We start from the raw sequence: 12,766 nt of genomic DNA, 5'->3' as shown, positions 1-12,766 counted from the left end.
CCAGATTCTCATCCAAGGAAAATACATTATTTTTTAATCTATTTTCTTCTTAAGATATAATTTTCCCTTGGACAGGGGGGAATGGGAGGATATGGGCCGATTCCCTCTCCCTCTGTCACTTTGTTCTATCACTTCACAGCTGTTCCATCGTTTTAATCTGCAGAGATTGTCTTTAGATTTCAGAAATGAAATTATTTCCTGCAAGCTGGGATTGGGGTTTGGATCCATGCTCATTTTTCATGAACAGAGAAGAAAAAAGGGAGAAATGTCTGTTAAAGCCAGGCTGGCCATCTGGAAAGGGAAATGTTGCTGCTGCCATTAATTGCTCACTCCCCAAGGTCTGGAATACGCCTGAAGTCAAAGGGAAGAGCAGGACGTGAGAAGTGGGGATGGAGAGACTGAGGGAATGATGCAACAAAATCAATGCCTGCTCCATCCTCCTGATTTAGGTGATCGATGAACTCATGGGTGTCTGGTTGTGGGAACTGAGAGCAGCTTTAATACTAATTAATATTATAAAATCATGGAATCATACAATCACAGAATGGTTTGGGTCAGAAGAGACCTTAAAACTGATCTTATTCCAATCCCCTGCCACAGGCAGGGACACCTTCCACTAGACCAAGCCCTGTCCAGCCTGGACTTGAACACTTTCAGAGATGGGAATACTTCCATGGATATCACTAATGGGAAAAAGGGAAGGGAGCATTCCGAGCCAGCCCTTAGATAGACGAGCAAACCGTTGTGGCTGGTGCACGGCACATGTAGCTTGTACTGAGTGTCAAGCCCAGCTTTTCCTCCGGCCAGACCGAAGGATGGGGAACAGAGTGAGAAAAAGGCGCTTGGGCGGGTTTGCATCTCGGTGGGATGAAGCAGCCGGGAATCATGGAGGGGAGGGTGTCCCGGGGGCTCCCCGCCCCCACCGTGGCTGCATCCACCCCCGGTGGCCCTGGGAGGGGGCTCTGGGGGCTCCTTCTTCCGTCGGGGGTGGCGGGACTGTCGGTGCCCCCGGCGTGGGTCGGGGCGGCGGCAGCTCCGCCCGGCGGAGGGCGGCGGGGCCGGGCGGGAGGCGGTGCCGCCGCCGCCGTGCAGGGACACACACACCGGAGCTGTGCGAGCCCCGCTGCTGCAGCGCCCGCCGCTCCGCTCCGCTCCCAGCCGGGACCGGCTCCGCCATGGGCGACGGGGCGGCGCGGCCCCGCTGAGCCCCGGACACCCCGGCATCCCGGCAACTCCAGCACCTCGCACTCCGGCATCCCGGGAACTCGGTACTCCGGCAGCCCGACAGCTCCCCTCCGCTGACCCCGGCGTCCCCGGAGCTCGGGACTCCTCTGCCCAGGGAACTCACATCCACAGCATCCCAGCTCCCTGGAAACTCCGGTCCGCTGACCCCAGGTCCTCCATCACTCGATATTCCAGCATCCCGGGAACTCGGTACTCCACCGCCCCGGGAACTCCGCTGCGCTGACCCCGGCTCCCCGGGAATTCGGTACTCCGTCATCCCGGGAATTCATCTGCGTTGACCCCTGCTCCTCCATAACCCCGTACCCCAGCTCCCTGGGAACCCAGGTCCCCTGTCCCCGGGTCCTCCACCATCCAATACCCTGGCAACCCGGGAATTTAGTACTCCTCCACCCCGGGAACTCGGGTCTGCTGATCCCGGCTCACGGGGAACTCAGCACTCCATCATCCCGGGAATTCATCTCCGCTGACCCCATCTCCTTGAAAACCCCGTACCACAGCTCCATGGGAACTCAGCTCTGCTGACCCCAGCTCCTCCATAACCAGGTTCACCGACTCCACAGGAGTTCCTATCCACAGCACTCCGGCTTCCCGATAGCTCCCTACTCCCGGCACCGACCATACCTTGGCTCCCTGGTGCTCCAGCTCCCTCTTAGCCCCATTCCTCGGGCTCCCACAACTGCATCCCCATCTTCCCTACTCCTTGTGCCCCGGAGCCCCCAGCTAACCCCGGTTGTCCCAGCTCCACAGCTGCTGTGCCCACCGGCTCCCTGGCCCCCGGGCTCCCGGGCCCCCTGGAACCGAGGCCATGGCGTTCATGGTGAAGAGCATGGTGGGGGGGCAGCTGAAGAACCTGACGGGAGGCCTTGGCGGCGAGGAGAAGAGTGAGGGTGAGAAGTCTCCGGCCGAGGCACAGGGCATGACCCGTGAGGAGTACGAGGAATATCAACGGCAGCTGGTGGAGGAGAAGTGAGTGCGACTGGCACAGGGATGGGCTGGACCCTCAGGGTCTCTGAAGGAAGGGGGTGCTCCTGCTACAGTCCCCTATCCCATATATGGGAGCTGGGGAGAGCCAGTACCGGGGACAGCAGGACCGTGAGGGAGTTTAATGAGCCCCCTAATCCCTTAATCCGCTTCCTTGCCCGGGAGATGGGATTGTTTTCTCCTTTCAGGCTGTGCTGGGGGGAGGAAATTGTGGGGACTTTTCAGAGACAATGGGGGATGCTGAGGTTGGGGGGATGTGCAAACCCGAGGACGGGGGGCACAGGCTGTTGGTAACAGCCCTGTGTGGTTCACAGGATGGAGAGAGATGCCCAGTTTGCTCAGCGCAAGGCGGAGAGAGCCACGGTCAGGTCCCACTTCCGAGACAAGTACAGGCTCCCCAAGGTATGGCTGTGCTGGAAACGGGGGGGGGGAGGAGAGGAGAGGGCGCATGGGGAGTCAAAGCCCAAATGCAAAACATCCTTCTCCCCATATTTTAGCCCCTTTCCATCATCCCTGAACACCGCAGACCACCAGACCCTGACTTGATCCCCCTCTGCCCCACTTTTGTTCCCTAAATCCAGTTGGACGAGGGAAAGCCACCTTCACCCCAGACTCCCTGGAGCTGGGAGCAGAGCCAGGATTACACTTTCCTGGCTGGATTAGCCAGCTTCTCTCCCCAGATTATTTGGCAAATGTCTCCCACCTAGACTCCAGTTTTGGAATTTCTGCCTAATGAACAATTCACTAAAAACAACTTAATCAAGGGAAAATTCAACCATTCTTAGAATTACTACAAGCTCTTCTCCCTCCAAATCCACCCTTTATTCAGAAAGAGTCTCTCAGTAGTGAATACTCCAAATTGGAGCTGGGCTAATATTAGTTCCGAAGGGCCAGCTAAGCCAAGTGAGATTGTTCTGATTGTTTGGTGTTGTTCAGCCAGCCTGGATTCACACCCCCCTGCTTCCCATCCCCTTTTATCACCAGGAAATAAACAGCCAGAGAATTTCTTTTTCCTCCTACCGAAAGCCAGAAAAGGCAGAGAAAGAAAAGATGGAGATTTTTTTTATTCTCCAGGGAAAATAGGGATTTGTTTGGAGCTGGCCCCCACAATCCTTTCTCTGTTTTCTCGTGCTTGAAATGTCCCTTCTCATCTTTTGACAAGTTTCTTCTGCTTATTCCTGATCCCGCTTGGCAGCTGGGCTGCCTCATCCAGAGTCTCCCCATGGCTCTTGGCGCAGAGCTCATCCCGGTCGCCGGTGGGAGCAGTTGTTAGGCATACGTGTAGCTTAATTAGGTGCCTAAACCCCCCACAGTGCATGCTGAAAACCAGTTTATACTGGTATTGTGCATGGGTTTTCATCTCAGCTCTTGCTGTGAGCGCCCAGGCTCAGCTCAGCTATGTCCCCTCTGGATCAGCATCCCAGACTCAGCCCCAGGGACCTGCCCACACGGACCTTAAAATAGGAAGACAGCCCAAAGCCCCTGCTGTGACGTGCCCCCTTCCCACTGTGACGTCCCCCCTCCTGACTCTCTCCCGGCCCGTTCCAGAATGAAACGGATGACAACCAGATCCAGCTGGTAGGAGGTGACGTGGAGCTGCCCAAAGAGCTGGCCAAGATGATCGAGCAGGACAACGAGGAGGAGGAAGAGAAGAACTCGGTTATCGGTCAGCTCAGCAACATCCAGAACCTGGACCTTGATTCCTTGAAGGACAAAGCTTCGGCCACGCTAGAGGACCTGAAGCAATCGGCGGAAAAATGCGCCGTGATGTAACGGGGCCGGTGTGACAGTGGGGGAGCAGGGAGGGGGTGCAGCGAAGGGTCTGACGGGGGCTGCTGCCAGCAGCAGGGACCCCACCAGTGTTGTCACCCTTGCCGTGTGTCACTCGGGTCCTCCTGAACCGTGTGACCCCTTGAGTCCTCGACCCAGGTGTTCCTGCTGTGTGATGTTTGTTTTGTTCTCTGGTCTGAGGTTAGAGCAAAGAGCCAGCATGTCCCCCCCGTATCCCAATGCCTCCTCCTGTGCCCATGGCAGCGGATGTCCGTAGCCAGAGCCGGGGCAGTATCAAGGAAGGAAAATGACCTTGGAGTGTTATTGGCCCATGTCAGTGTGGGAAGGACTGTGTGTGGTGGCCATATGCCGTGTCTCTGCTTCCACATTTCCACCCAACCTCCTAGAAATGACTGGGAGGCTCCAATTTGCTTCGCAAGGACGAGGCATGGTGCAGAACACCCTCCTTCCCTGCATCCCGTACCCATCACATGAGAAATAACATCCCGTCCGTGCAAGGAACACCAACCCCCTCTGCCCTTGAGGGCTCCTCTAAAGGAGCCAGCCAGGAAGGACCTGCTATATAACCTGCTATATGATCCCATTTATCCCTGTGGGAAGGGGGGTGTTGAGGACCAGAAGGCTGAAGCCTGAATTAACACCAGAGAGGAATAAAACTCTCCCTGGTGCTCAGCTGAGCCCACACCAGCCCTTCCCTGGAGCAGTGGTGTACACCATCCCTCTCCTGGGGTGGGATCCACTTCTGCCCTTGTTCCTTCCAGGAGAAGAACAAAGTGATAAGGAAAGATCTCCTTCTCCTCCCCTTCCATCGTGCTGTAGCTGTGCGCTGTGCTCGGTTGAGTGTCCCTCCACCTCCTGTGCTATCCCCATGCCATGGTACTGTTATAACCGGTGGAATAAATACCAGGAGATGTCTATGCATTTATTTTTCTCCTCAAGCTCTATTCTCCTGATCAAGGTTTCGGGGTGCCCCTTTACAGAGCAAGGACGGGAGCTTGAGGGAGAAGCATCCCAAAGAAAGCATCGCTTCTGGTTGCGGTCACATTTGGGACCAAAGGGATGCTACAAGTGGCTTGCTGATGGCAGTTGGGTTTAAAAGCAAACAAAATTCCCATTTTTTTCACAGGTTTTTTGGCTATTTTAATATAAAACCTTCAGAACACTCAGTCTCGGACACTGTGGGATGTCTGCAGTGCTGCTCTGAGCAAGGACACATCTCTGCAGGGATGAGCCCGTGACAAGTATAGGTGTGACTCCCAGGCGAAACAGCTCCAGCCAGATGGCATCCCGGCAGGCAGTGGGCTCCTGCGGCGAGGCTTCCTAGAAAAACCTGGCATGAGCTAGGAATTTATCACTCCAAATCCCGAGGGAGCTGATTAACTGCACTTTGGTTTTGCGGGGGAGGTGGGTCATCCAGGAAAACACAGGAGAGGGTGCTGGGAAGCTGATATTGTTGTTATTATTATTAATCATCATCATCATTATTGTTGTTATTATTAATATTATTAAGGATGCTGGATCAGGCCATGGCTGGGGCTGCTGGGCCAAGAGATTCCTTTCTGTCCCCAGCTCCCTGTTAAGACTGTGCCAGGGCCAGGTAATTCTGGGAAACTCCTGATCTCCATCCCTGAGAGGACAGACAGATAAAGGCAGCTCAGGTGTGATGCTCTGGCTGCGAGGACATACATCCTCATGACCCTCCAGCCCCAAGGATCAGGAGACCTGCCAGCAGTGCTGGGGACATCTGCCCCCAGGGATCCCAAATCCAGCCCCACACAGCACTGGGAGCTGGGGAAAAATGAGAGGGAAGATTGGCAGGAGCAGCTTTAGCTCTGAAAGGAGATCATACCTGATGAGGATCAGCCCAAGCTGATCTAATCCCCCATCAGGAAAGGGATAGCAGAAAGCAGGCACGGACTGAGCTGAGCCCTTGGCATTTAAATCCCAGGCTGATGGCGAGGCATGATCAATAAACATCACAGGGGAGAGTGGGATCCCGACCAGAGCAGGGAGTGTTGGGGCTGGGGGATGCAGTCTTTCCGTTCATCCCACTCAAAACCAGCCAGGATTCTCTCCTCCACCTTTTCCTCTGCCCCCCTTCCCCTCTCCTCCATTCCCGACCCTTCAGCCTTGCTCTGTGCTCTCCCCCGGCCCACGTGCCACCCCGCAAAGGCCGCGTGAAGCTCAGTGGGTTTATTTTAGGAGGCACCATGACCCCCAGGCATGTGAAAAGCAAAGCAGCACACGCTCCCCCCCGCCTGGCTCCGTGAGACGTGTTAGGCTTCAGCAAAGCGTTCCCAGCAAAGCGTTCAAAGCACTGGGAGCTCCGAGGATGCTCCGATCTCGCATCCCTGCTCCCACGGCTGGATCGCTGCCTCTGCCGGGGTGGAGAGGTTGAGATGGACGGAGAAGAGTTTGGGATGGCGGGAGCAGGGGCAGGCCTTTTCCTTGCCCATCAAGAGATCCATCCCAGCTTCCAGTGTTCCCTGCTGCCAGATCCCTGAGCATCCCTGCAGCCGAATATCCTGGCTGCCTCCATGCCACACAACTGCTCCAGGCATCAACACACAGACTAAAAAACTTAAAGCAAAGAATTAGCATGGATTAAAGCACAAAATGTAATTTTTCTCTTCTACACTCCCTTTATAATTCCCTCACCTATGGGACCAGGATTGGGATGGATTTGTCCAAGTGAGCCCTTGCTGGCTGCTGAAGGATGCCGGCAGCAGGGAATTCTGTTGATAAAATAAAATAAATTTTACTGATCAAATAACATAAATTTTACTGACAGAACTCCTGCCCTCCTGCACCAGCCTCTTCCTTACCTGGCCACAGGATATTCCTCCTTCCTGCTGTGGAGCCTGGGATGAATAAGTGGCTTCCCCAATAGATTAAGCATTAAATGAGCAATTGTTAAAGTGCGGAAAAAATTGAGCCACCATGGAAGGCTGGGGGAATGTTCCTTCTTTTTGCAGGCAATTAAACTTCCCTGAGAGCTGCTGCGGGAAGGGATGGCCCCATCCACCCAACTGCTGCTGGTCCAGCTACCGGGATTAATCCAGATTAAAGAGCCCTGGGAAAACCCAGGGTTGGTTCCACACACTGGCCCAGCTCGCTCCAACCCGTTGAGTATCTGAACTCACATCAACCCACGGGCTGGCACCATGAGTGTGACAACCCGTCTGCCACCCCCGTGTGTCTCTTTGGGTGACAATCTGGCCCCAAGAGCTACCCCATGAGGGTTGGAAGAGCCCTTTTGGAGAGCTGGGTGATGGCATGGATGGGACCAGAGCACGGCAGCGCTTGCTCCTCCCTGTGAAGCTGAAGCCACGCTGAGTGACAGAGGCCACACTGCCAGGCTGGGCACTGCTCCCTTCCCGCCACTTCCCCTCCGGTCCGGGCGCTGACATTTGGGCAGCGCTCGGCCGAAAAGCCCTGATGCAGAAGAGACTCACATCCACCCCGACACAAAGCCAGGGCACCCCAAGCTCCATCACCCCGGGGGGAGCATCCGGAGCCTCGTCCTGCTTCCAAAGGCTCCGGAATCAGCCGCGCATAAAGGCAGATGCGATTATCCGCGCCGGCTGCTGCAGCCAGCCGGTGCAGCCATCCCCAGTGGCTCCGTGCTAGCCCCAGGCCTGGGGGAGGACACGGGGTTGGAAAGCTCTTTAAAGCCTTGGGATATAATCTCTGCTCAGAATAATAAAAACATATAAAAATGCCTTGTCGCATCTGCCCAGGAAGCTCTTCACCGGCTTGGGCACGGAGCAGCCAGCACAGGGGCAGGATCTGGGGAGAAGGCTGTCTGAGGAAGAGCTTGGCTGGGGTCATGGCTCAGAATATCCTTAGAACTCCCCCAAAAAAATCCTCCCCATCAGTTGCTCCAGCCCCTCTGCCTTCCCTCCCAGCCCAGCCCAGTCCTTCTTCACCCGCCACAAAAATCTATTGGAGAAAACAAGATTTTACGTAACAGCTCGTGTCGTTCTGCTCTGTGTTTTCCATGCACACAAAAAATAAAAAGATGGGAAGTGAAAACAAGGTCAAACCTTGCTTTGGCTGCCTCGTGTCCCCAGGGAGCACGGGGAAGGAGGGCACCACTGGAGCAGAGGAGAGCACACCCTGGCTCTGCTCCTGGGGGACAGGGATGAGGGTCCCCAGCCCTCCTCGATGGCTCCAGGATCCCATGCTGGCTCTGGGTCCTGGGCTTGGCTGGAGACCCTCCTAGGGCTCAAATCACAAACCTGAGAGCAGAGGAGGTGGAGAAACCAAAATTAGCATTTATTAAAGACAATAAATTACATTCCCTTGAGATACAGAAGATTTTGAGATGAGTCCCTCGTTTTGCAGGACAGGCGGACCTCAGCACCCCTGACAAGTGATTGCCGGAAATATGGTTTGGATCTTGGGGTTGTCAGAGCCCTGAGGAGTGGAGCAGAGCATGTAGGATGCCGAGGATGTCTGCCCCTGAAGGTGGTTGATTCCTGCTCATGTCAGACTCAGTCGGTCCCTGCTGAACACTGCTCACACCCACGACAATGATGATGCAGTCAGTACCTGCCAGACTCCGGGTCTGGAAACAAAAAGCCTCATTCCCAACGCTCCAGCAGTGAGAGGGAGGTATGGCTGGGCTGGGACAGTGCAAGGGGGTGCTGGAGGCTGGATGAGCCGTGGTGGGTACAGAGGTAGAATGCTGGGTGAGGAAGGCACAGCAGAGCACCCCTGACCACCCTGAGCTCCCGGCTGGGATCTGTGGACCTGGGCTGTGCAGATGCTCCCCCAGAATTTGGGAGGTGGAAGAAACACCCAGCCAAAAAATCAGGGTGGATATTCTGCTGGAGCCCAGTGCCAGGATAAAAATACCCATCCCGTAGCAGCCAGCGGAGGGAATTAGAGTGGAATAACCCGCCCGCCGTGGAAGGGGAGGCTGCAGCAGCAGACGGTCGAGGCAGGGCTAGGAGGGAAACGAGCCCAGTGCCTGGGAGAGGAGGCAGATGGCCCTGTGGACCCCCCGGGGATGGGAGCCCGAGGGTGACTTCTGAGGCGTTACCCTGATGCGGTGGGGACGGAAGCCTCGTCTGTCTTTCCGACGGCATCTCTGCACAGGGCAGTGAGCAGCATCCACTGGCTGGCTCCTGGGAATCACTGCAAGGTACAGGCTGTGCCGGGGGACAGAGGGGACTCACCTGGCTGCACACGCCACTGTCACCCTGTCCAGGTGGGCTCCCAGACTTGGATGACCCCATGCTGGGGGGAGACGATGGTGTACGGGGTCGGGATCACCCACAGGCAGGGATATCCCCACGGCTGTGGCAGCTGGAGGGATATTCCCCGCCAATCCCCTCTGAAAAGGGGGACTCACCGCTCCGGATGGGCTCTGCCAGCGCCTCCTTGCCCACGGACTGTGCCTGCCGCATCTGCCAAGGGAGAGGAGAGTTTCCGAGGAGAGTTTCCCGGCCTGTATCCTCGCTCAGCTCCAGACCCACACCAAACAACCGTACCTTGATCTGATCCTTCAGGTACTCAGCTCGGGCCATCAGCATCTGGATCTGGCAGAGAGAGAGAGATGACACAGTCTCTTTGGAGCCAGGTCCAAGGGGACAGGTGGGTGTCCCATGGCTGGCACTCACCTCCGCATGGAGCAGCTCCCGTCGCCGCCCTGCTGGCTCCGCTGCAGAGGAAAGAGGGATGTGCCATTGGAAGAGGCATGAGAGCAGGATCCGCCCCTGCCCTCGAGCCCCCACCACAGCCCCAACTCACCAGCCAGGAGGAGCAGCAGCTCCCCCAGACTCTGCTGGTACAGCTCCAGGGCATCACCATCATCCCCACCTTCGTCCTCCTGCAAGAGATCCCAGGAGCTGGCTGCAGCTGGGGGGGATCCATCAGCTCCCTCCCCACCAGGTTTGCTCCTTCCCCTTCCACTTGAGGGAAGAGGGGGCCCCCAAACCCACCCCTCACCTTGGCCATGGCAGCTGAAGCCACTTCCAGCGCTGCACAGAGCCGAGGCTTGTCCTTGGCCATCTCTGCAAGGAGACATGGCAATGGGGATTGCCCAAAACATTCACCCTTCAGCCCAAAACCCCACCAGTGCCCCCTGACCGCTCCAACACTGGGGGATCCCCAAAAATCCACCACCTTTAAGGAGCTCTCTAGCTGGGTTCCCTTTCTCCAGTAGGTTCTTGTTGCTGGAGTTGACCAAAGCCTTCAGCTCCTCTGCTCGGGAGATGTACTGCCCCATCTGCGCACATTTGGGGGGTGAGGGGATGTTATGGGGGACAGAGAATGGGGGTGCAGCCCCCCACCTTCCCGGGGGTTTTTGGCTCACCTTGGCCCGGATGGCTTCTCTCCGCCGTGCATCGCTTTCATCTGCAGGGGAAGGTGACCAAACGCTGGGGTGGGTGGACTGAAAACTGACCTCACTCGGGGTGCTGCCCCCCAAAACACACCCAGGGCACACACAGCCCCCAAGGGGGACTCACAGTGCAGTGCTGGCACGAAATACTCCAGGGCTTTGCAGTAGAGGGAGAGGGCGGCGTTGGCGTCCTTCTCTTGATCCTTCCTCACTGCCTCCACCACCAGGTCAGTCTGGGGGACACGAGGTGGGGCTCAGGGCTCAGCCTCCCCATATTCCCAGGGTGCAGCCCCCCAGCTCCCTGCTCACCGCCTTGCCCAGGCTCTCAGGGCCTGGGACGTGCTCCATGTCCACAAAGGGGTGGGCAAAGAAGCGCTCGAAGGAGATGCGCTTCAGAGGGTCCCTCTCCAAGAGTTGTCCCAAGAGATCCCGGCATTCTGGGGAGAGCTGGGGTCGGCTGGGAAGCTGGGGAGGGAAGGGGCTGAGACCACTGACTGCTGTGGGAACCCATCCCATCCCACCCCATCCCATCCCATCCCATCCCATTCCCCATTACCTTCACAACCCAGTCACTGCGAATCTTCTCCTCCAGCTCGGCAAAGGAGTGAGAAGCAAAGGGTGGCTCCCCAAAAAGTGCTTCTGCAGGAGGAGAAGGAGAATTGGGGGGAGCTGGAGAGGGAGAAACCTGCCCTGAGTGGACTCCCAAGGAGATAAAAGCCAAAGCCCACCGTAAAGGATGACGCCCACCGACCACAGGTCCGCGCGGGCATCGTACTGCTGGCGACACACCATCTCAGGGGCCATGTAGAGGGGGGAGCCCCGCAGGACGTGCTGCTCATCCCACGGCGACATGTACTGTGCAAACCCAAAATCTGGCAGGGAAAGAGCTCATGGAGGGACAAGGAGAAAGAATTCTCCCCCACCAGCCCCTCCCAGGGAGCTGCTCTGACCTGCCAGCTTCAGCTGGGGGTTCTCCGGCGCGCTCAGGAGGATGTTCTGTGGCTTGAGGTCCAGGTGGGAGATGTTGCGGTCGTGGAGGAACTTCAGGGCGCAGGCTGGGTGGGTGGATGGGCACATGGCAGTGTGGCCCTGCCCCAAAAACCCCCCAGGGAGGGTCCCCAACAGGCAGTGTGTCCTTACCGAGCTGCTGCAGGAAGATGCGTGCCACCTTCTCAGGGAGGATCCTGCGCATCCGGATGAAGCGGGAGAGGTCGCCCCCAGCACAGAACTCCATGATCAGATAGATGTGGTCGCTGTCCCACTGCAAGGCAATAAGACCTCATCATGCCACACCAGCCAGTTCCACCCACACGGGTTTGCCTGGACCAATTTACCCAGTTGCTGCCACCGAGCAACACTGATACACCCCTGGGAAGCCGGGATGGACCCAAGCCAGAGCAGTTTTGGCTCAGAGTGCCCCCCAGGAAGCCCCCAGCCCACCTGGAAGTCCTTGAGCTCCACGATGTGCGGGTGGCGGATGTTCTTGAGGATCTCGATCTCTGTCAGCAGGTTCTCCACGGACGCCCGGTTCAGACTCCTCCTGCTCACACACTTGATGGCTACCACTTCACGCACGTCCCTCTGCCAAGGACGGGGGTAACCCTGCAGCCCCCCACCCAAACAGCCATCCTGGGGTGCTCCCCCAGTCTGCCAGAGAAGGAGGGGAAGAACCCTTGCGAGGGGGTGGCAGGTCCCAGGCTGGGGGCTGCAGGTCCCAGGCTGGGGCTGTAGGGGTTGTACCCCACGTGGAGTGCTGGAAAAGGGGGGGGTCCCACGGGAGTGGCGGAGCAGATTGAGGGGCAGGAGGGGGACCCCCGCGGCGGGCCAGGCCTTACCTTCCTGAAGGCCTTATAGACGGTGGCGTAGGTGCCGGAGCCAAGGCGCTCGGTAAGGATGAACTCGTCCAGGCGCGGCGGGGCCCAGCCGGACCCGGCCATGGCCCCTCCGGACCCGGCACACGGGGCCGGGACCCGCTTCCGCCTTCCCGGGGCGCCACGGCCTTGGACACGCCCCCGGCCACGCCCCGACAGTGTCACCCACCGTCCTGGCCACGCCCTGACAGTGTCACCCACCGTCCCGGCCACGCCCCGACAGTGTCACCCACTGTCCCGGCCACGCCCCGACAGTGTCACCCACTGTCCCGGCCACGCCCCGACAGTGTCACCCACTGTCCCCACCCCTCCCGACAGTGTCACCCACCGTCCCCGACCCGACAGTGTCACCCTCTGTCTCCGCCCCGACAGTGTCACCCACTGTCCCCACCCCGACAGTGTCACCCACTGTCCCCACCCCGACAGTGTCACCCACCGTCCCCGCCCCGACAGTGTCACCCACCGTCCTGGCCACGCCCCGCCCGTGTCACCCACTGGCCCACCCCGACAGTGTCACCCACTGTCCCCA

At 57.9% G+C, this 12,766-nt stretch overlaps 2 protein-coding genes across 5 annotated transcripts; one reads left to right on the top strand and one right to left on the bottom strand.

Annotated features, from left to right (window-relative positions):
- Positions 1-1,101: 1,101 nt before the first annotated feature.
- Positions 1,102-4,938, top strand: CPLX3 (complexin 3). Of its 2 annotated transcripts, none has more exons than XM_064668511.1 (4): positions 1,102-1,489; positions 1,985-2,211; positions 2,541-2,628; positions 3,775-4,938. In XM_064668511.1, exons 2-4 carry the CDS (start codon positions 2,051-2,053, stop codon positions 3,997-3,999), a joined length of 474 nt encoding a protein of 157 aa, XP_064524581.1. In that variant the 5' UTR covers positions 1,102-1,489; positions 1,985-2,050; the 3' UTR covers positions 4,000-4,938. The 2 variants fall into 2 exon arrangements, with proteins under 2 accessions (XP_064524581.1, XP_064524582.1); XM_064668512.1 differs by having other exon boundaries at positions 1,113-1,434.
- A 3,336-nt stretch (positions 4,939-8,274) lies between these two features.
- ULK3 (unc-51 like kinase 3) lies at positions 8,275-12,416 on the bottom strand. Of its 3 annotated transcripts, none has more exons than XM_064668508.1 (16): positions 12,202-12,414; positions 11,807-11,947; positions 11,507-11,627; positions 11,317-11,421; positions 11,095-11,238; positions 10,923-11,005; positions 10,676-10,831; positions 10,494-10,599; positions 10,340-10,380; positions 10,150-10,252; positions 9,973-10,037; positions 9,775-9,853; positions 9,645-9,685; positions 9,516-9,563; positions 9,377-9,431; positions 8,275-9,173 (listed from the first exon to the last, which is right to left on the bottom strand). In XM_064668508.1, the coding sequence occupies exons 1-16, from the start codon at positions 12,301-12,303 to the stop codon at positions 9,157-9,159; spliced, it is 1,407 nt and encodes a 468-aa protein (XP_064524578.1). In that variant the 5' UTR covers positions 12,304-12,414; the 3' UTR covers positions 8,275-9,156. The 3 variants fall into 3 exon arrangements, 2 of the variants coding, with proteins under 2 accessions (XP_064524578.1, XP_064524579.1); XM_064668509.1 differs by having other exon boundaries at positions 11,807-11,906; positions 12,202-12,310; XR_010433695.1 differs by lacking the exon at positions 10,150-10,252 and having other exon boundaries at positions 12,202-12,416.
- Between the last annotated feature and the right edge of the window lie 350 nt (positions 12,417-12,766).

The sequence above is a fragment of the Pseudopipra pipra genome, chromosome 12 (assembly GCF_036250125.1).
Source record: "Pseudopipra pipra isolate bDixPip1 chromosome 12, bDixPip1.hap1, whole genome shotgun sequence".
Classification (NCBI taxonomy): domain Eukaryota; kingdom Metazoa; phylum Chordata; class Aves; order Passeriformes; family Pipridae; genus Pseudopipra; species Pseudopipra pipra.
The sequence above is the reverse complement of the archived record's forward strand: the minus strand, read 5'-3'. Positions and strand labels throughout refer to the sequence as shown.

Bases quoted from the DNA above. Each gene is read 5' to 3' on its own strand.
- CPLX3 (XM_064668511.1), top strand. From the start codon at position 2,051: ATGGCGTTCATGGTGAAGAGCATGGTGGGGGGGCAGCTGAAGAACCTG. The intron at 2,212-2,540 runs GTGAGTGCGACT...TGTGGTTCACAG, and splicing joins CGGCAGCTGGTGGAGGAGAA to GATGGAGAGAGATGCCCAGT. The intron at 2,629-3,774 runs GTATGGCTGTGC...GGCCCGTTCCAG, and splicing joins ACAAGTACAGGCTCCCCAAG to AATGAAACGGATGACAACCA.
- ULK3 (XM_064668508.1), bottom strand. From the start codon at position 12,303: ATGGCCGGGTCCGGCTGGGCCCCGCCGCGCCTGGACGAGTTCATCCTT. The intron at 11,422-11,506 runs GTAAGGACACAC...CCACCCACCCAG, and splicing joins CATCTTCCTGCAGCAGCTCG to CCTGCGCCCTGAAGTTCCTC. The intron at 11,239-11,316 runs GTCAGAGCAGCT...TTTCCCTGCCAG, and splicing joins CCCCCAGCTGAAGCTGGCAG to ATTTTGGGTTTGCACAGTAC.